The sequence below is a fragment of the Xyrauchen texanus genome, chromosome 47 (assembly GCF_025860055.1).
Source record: "Xyrauchen texanus isolate HMW12.3.18 chromosome 47, RBS_HiC_50CHRs, whole genome shotgun sequence".
Lineage (NCBI taxonomy): Eukaryota > Metazoa > Chordata > Actinopteri > Cypriniformes > Catostomidae > Xyrauchen > Xyrauchen texanus.
The window spans coordinates 1,632,853-1,637,852 of record NC_068322.1 but is presented as its reverse complement, the minus strand read 5'-3'; the positions used below and the strand labels follow the sequence as shown (position 1 = coordinate 1,637,852).

General features: G+C 46.7%; 1 protein-coding gene across 2 annotated transcripts in view; it reads left to right on the top strand.

Annotated features, from left to right (window-relative positions):
- LOC127639045 (muscarinic acetylcholine receptor M2-like) overlaps nt 1-2,821 on the top strand; it is an 82,017-nt gene extending 79,196 nt beyond the window's left edge. For both annotated transcript variants that reach the window (XM_052120869.1, XM_052120868.1), the window contains exon 2: nt 1,266-2,821. In XM_052120869.1, coding sequence (XP_051976829.1) covers nt 1,328-2,821 — 1,494 coding nt within the window. In that variant the 5' untranslated portion in view covers nt 1,266-1,327. The remainder of the gene's footprint in view (nt 1-1,265) is intronic.
- The last annotated feature ends 2,179 nt before the right edge of the window (nt 2,822-5,000 follow it).

The following is a 5,000-nucleotide window of genomic DNA, read 5'->3' as shown; positions in this document are numbered from 1 at the left end:
CTTCTTTGCTCAACCTCAGGTGCTTGAATAACAATTGAAAAACCTTTACTTTATAAAGAGTGTAAGGCCACAGTTAATTCAGCCATGAAAGAACACACACAGAAGAAAGACAGTGTGATTATATGCTGGAGATGGAACAGACAGCATGCGTGCTGTTGACTTTTAAGCAAAAGTTAAAAGCCACAGAAGCTTTCAAGTGTGAGCAGTGCTTAAAATTTCTGTTTCACTTAATTTCACTCCTTTCAATGGTTGAAATCTGGAATCCGCCCTTTACATTTTAATTGGCGTGATGTAAATCACATTCAACCCCTCAGAACTGCTCAGTTGCCATGGTGACAAACCTGTTAAACACTGAACTTACCTTTTATCTAAAGACAACTGGATATATTCCGGGTTTAATACAAGTACCCTCCACCATTTTAGCAATTGTTTTTACTTTTCTCCCCAATTTGTAACGCCCAATTCCCAATGCGCTCGTGGTGGAGTAGTGACTCGCCTCGATCCGGGTGGCGGAAGACGAGTCTCAGTTGCCTCTGCGTCTGAGACCATCAATCCGCGCATCTTATCACATGACTTGTTGAGCACGTTACCGCGGAGACGTAGCGCGTGTGGAGGCATCACGCTATTCTCAGCAGCATCCATGCACAACTCACCCCACGCCCCACCGAGAGCGAGAATCATATTATAGCGACCACGAGGAGGTTACCCCATGTGACTCTACCCAATTTGGTTGCTTAGGAGACCTGGCTAGAGTCACTCAGCATGCCCTGGATTCAAACTCGCGACTCCAGGGGTGATAGTCAGCGTCGATACTCGCTGAGATACCCAGACCCTCCCTAGCAACCGGGCCAATTTGGTTGCTAAGGAGACCTGGCTGGAGTCACTCAGCATGCCCTGGATTCAAACTCGTGACTCCAGGTGTGATAGTCAGTGTCAATACTCGCTGAGATACCCAGACCCTCCCTAGCAACCGGGCCAATTTCGTTGCTAAGGAGACCTGGCTGGAGTCACTCAGCACACCCTGGATTCAAACTCACGACTCCAGGGGTGATAGTCAACGTCAATACTTGCTGAGATACCCAGGCCCACTATTTTTGCCATTTTTAAAAGGAAACAAGGGAAAGTGTGTGGGTGTGTGTGTGTCTGTGTGTCACTTAAGCCTAACTTGTATTGAACCTGGATTGAACTCTTTCCAATGAAATACATGTCTTTTCAATCATCATAATTTGTAAATGATTAAAGCTAGTCTTTTCTTTCCTCTGTAGGTGTCAGAAATTATACATCCTGCCCATAGTGAACTGACCGACTATACCCGAGTCTGGGCGCCATGGATGCAATTAACTTCACCTTCTGGAATGCCTCTGAGGCCAACGAGACCATGGAGACGGTGGATGAGAGTCCTTATAAGACTGTGGAGGTGGTGTTCATTGTACTCGTGGCTGGCTCGCTTAGTCTGGTCACTGTGATCGGGAACATCTTAGTCATGCTCTCCATCAAGGTAAACAGGAGTCTGCAGACCATCAACAACTACTTCCTGTTTAGCCTGGCCTGTGCTGACCTCATCATTGGCCTTTGCTCTATGAACTTGTATACGGTCTATATTGTGATTGGATACTGGCCACTTGGCCCGGTCGTGTGTGATTTGTGGTTGGCACTGGACTATGTGGCGAGCAACGCCTCCGTCATGAACCTGCTCATCATTAGCTTTGATCGCTACTTTTGCGTCACCAAGCCGCTCAGCTACCCGGTGAAGAGGACGACCAAAATGGCAGGCATGATGATTGCGGCAGCTTGGGTGTTGTCCTTCATCCTCTGGGCACCGGCCATCTTGTTCTGGCAGTTTATTGTTGGTGGACGCACAGTCCCAGAAAGAGATTGCTACATTCAGTTCTTCTCCAACGCTGCGGTTACTTTCGGCACAGCTATAGCTGCTTTCTACCTGCCCGTTATCATTATGATGGTTCTGTACTGGCAGATATCCCGTGCTAGCAAGAGCAGGGTCAAGAAAGATAACCGTAAGCCATCAGGCGGAAACCTTGATGTAGCTTCGCCCAGTCAGACCCACGAAAAAACAGCCAACAAACCCAACAAACCCAACAACAACAACGTAACAGCTGAAGAAGCAGACCGTCGTCAGACCCAGATAACCGATGACGCCGCCAACCAGCACGACGCCAAACTTCAGAATGGCAAAGCGCCATCCACAGCTAGCGGAGAAGTGGAAGGGGAGGGCGAAGAGGGAGTACGAGGAAACTGCGTTCCCGCCGAGGAAAAGGAAAGCTCCAATGACTCCACCTCCGGAAGTGGCGCCGTAACCAATCAGAAAGAGGAGGCGGCGCCGTCTACGGCCAACGAAGGTCCCGCAAGGCATCGCGCCAAGGCTGGAGGTTCCAAACTTACGTGCATCAAGATCAACACCAAATCGCCGAAAGGAGATAGCCACGCTGCCTCGAACACTACCGTGGAGATCGTTCCCACTGTAGAGAGGCAGAACCACGTGGCGAGGAAGATCGTGAAGATGACCAAGCAGCCGCCCAAGAAGAAAAAAGCGACGGCCTCGCGGGAAAAGAAGGTGACGCGGACCATCATGGCCATCCTGGTGGCATTCGTGGCTACCTGGACGCCCTACAACGTGATGGTCCTCATCAACACCTTCTGCTCCAGCTGCATTCCCAACACGATGTGGACCATCGGATACTGGCTCTGTTACATCAACAGCACCATCAACCCCGCCTGCTACGCCCTCTGCAACGTCACCTTCAAAAAGACCTTCAAACATCTGCTGCTCTGCCAGTACAAAAACATACGCTCCGCCCGATGAGCATCACTATAGTGCGGATGTGTGCATGCATTATAATACTTTGCCTGTGTTTGATAATAAAAGATGTGTACGTGAGGAGAGATAGCAGGGGAAGTGACAGTAAAGGGGCGTTCACACCTGATCACGTACATTCACATGCACGTTCTTACACTTGCAACCCGTAGGGTCCTGTAAACGGTTTTCCTTTATCGTTTTCGCCAGCTTATCTAATGTGCGCATGACTGAGTGATTCAAACCTCATTGCATTGTCATTTGGTTTAATAATTTGATGTTTGATCAATGTCAATATATTGCGGTTCAAGTAAATGCACTTCTATCGGGAAGACACGCAGGCTTGAGTGAAGTTTAAGATGCCATTGATTTGATAAATGTAAAACAGAAAAGTAATGTCTCTCTCTTTGGCGTAGGCCCCGTCCGGCGGTCCGAGGGAGTTATCCCGGAACCGTCATATCCTGCCGGAGATAGGAGGCAGGGGCGAGGAGCCTACCCCCGTGTGGGACTGAGCTCAACAGTTGGTGGTGGGGTGGTGGAGGTTGCAATGTGATAGATTGTGAGCAGACTTATCAAGCAATGGCTTACATGCGATTGGCTGGGAGTTACCCAAATAATGGTGCGATGATGTACAGCTGCTAGTCTTCCCGCTAGAACTACGCTGCGCTTCCTTTTCCTGATAAATGATTAAATCACATTCCTGCAATAAACGTATCCAGATGCAGATCTGCGCTCCCGCCGTAGTCGCCACATTATGTTGCTACTTATTGCAAAAAGTTAAACTCTGCTTAACTATATAAGATCGCCAACGGTGGCGGTCACTCACGTCGCCTCAAATCGCCAACCCTCATTGAAAAGGAAGGACTTCAGGCCGTTGCAAATTGCTGTCGGTGTGAATGCCCCTTAAAGCAGTCATGATCCAAACAGAGATTGGGAAGTTGAGTAACCAATAGGCCCGCATGAAATCTGTGCCAGCTGAAGGGTGTTCAAATTCAATCACAAAGCACAAATCCCATGCTCCTTTGGGTTTCATATATTACATTTTTGGGCGAATTTGATTACGCGCTCAGCTTCCAATAAGACCCGTATTACTCTGCGCCCCGTTGAAAAAACCGAACCCACAAATTTCCCCCTAAAACCAGTGCGGAAAATGCGAATGGAAGTCTTCAGATTTCGTGCAGGCCTGACAATAAGTGTTGCTTAGAGGGTCTGATAGGTGTGTTTGAATTCAGTGGGGGGTTCTATAGATGTAGCACTTTACACATGTAGAGGTGATGCATGTCGCAAAATGTGGGGATGGGGGGGAGGGGGGCGGGGCTAATATATTTGATTTATAAAAAAAATACTTTTAAACATAAACATAAAAAAACCGAACATATAAATAGTTACATTAGACTCTATTTAATAATACACAAACGAGGGGACAACAGGGCTGACTGGAGATCCAAACCAAACGTGTTTGAGCTTCAGTATAAAATCATACCTGTATATAAGTGTACATACATGTGTTGTGTGTGTGGAAGCATGCTGGATGATGTCGGCGTTTGAGATTGAACGCTATAACGTGCACAATAAGTCCACGAACATGCATAAAGAAAGTAAATACGGTCTTCAAAGCTTGTGTTAAAAGGAAGTGTCTCATTACGCACCTAGCTATGACAGATAGCTGGTTGCAGTGTGTGTGTGTGTGTGTGTGTGTGTGTGTGTGTGTGTGTGTGTGTGTGTGTGTGTGTTTGTATGTGCGCGCTCTCCACGAGCAACAAGAGAGTTGAAGAGGCTCTCTGGTGTGCCTGTATGTTAAAGTGGATGAGATTTGAGTGCTCGGGAGTCTCCAGGGATGGAAATTTAAAGCTTTTAAAGTGAGCAGACGTGCAGGATAAAGAGACTCTTATATTAGCATCCACCTCACCTCTGCTTTGCATTTATACAAAACAGTTCACTCACGGCTGCTTGAAAAGAGGAAAATACCTGCTACACAAAATGAACAGTGCCGTGATAAAAAAAAATAAAAATTTAAATCCCCTTTTAAAGGGTAACAAAAAACAAGATGCCCCTTTTAAAGGGTAAAACACTTGTCAACAATACTTAACACTTATTGGCTCAGAAAACGTAACTATTTTTATGATGTTAGTCTGTTTATACCGTATTTTTTTTTTTATTGACATCATTCTGAAATCACGTCTTTTTA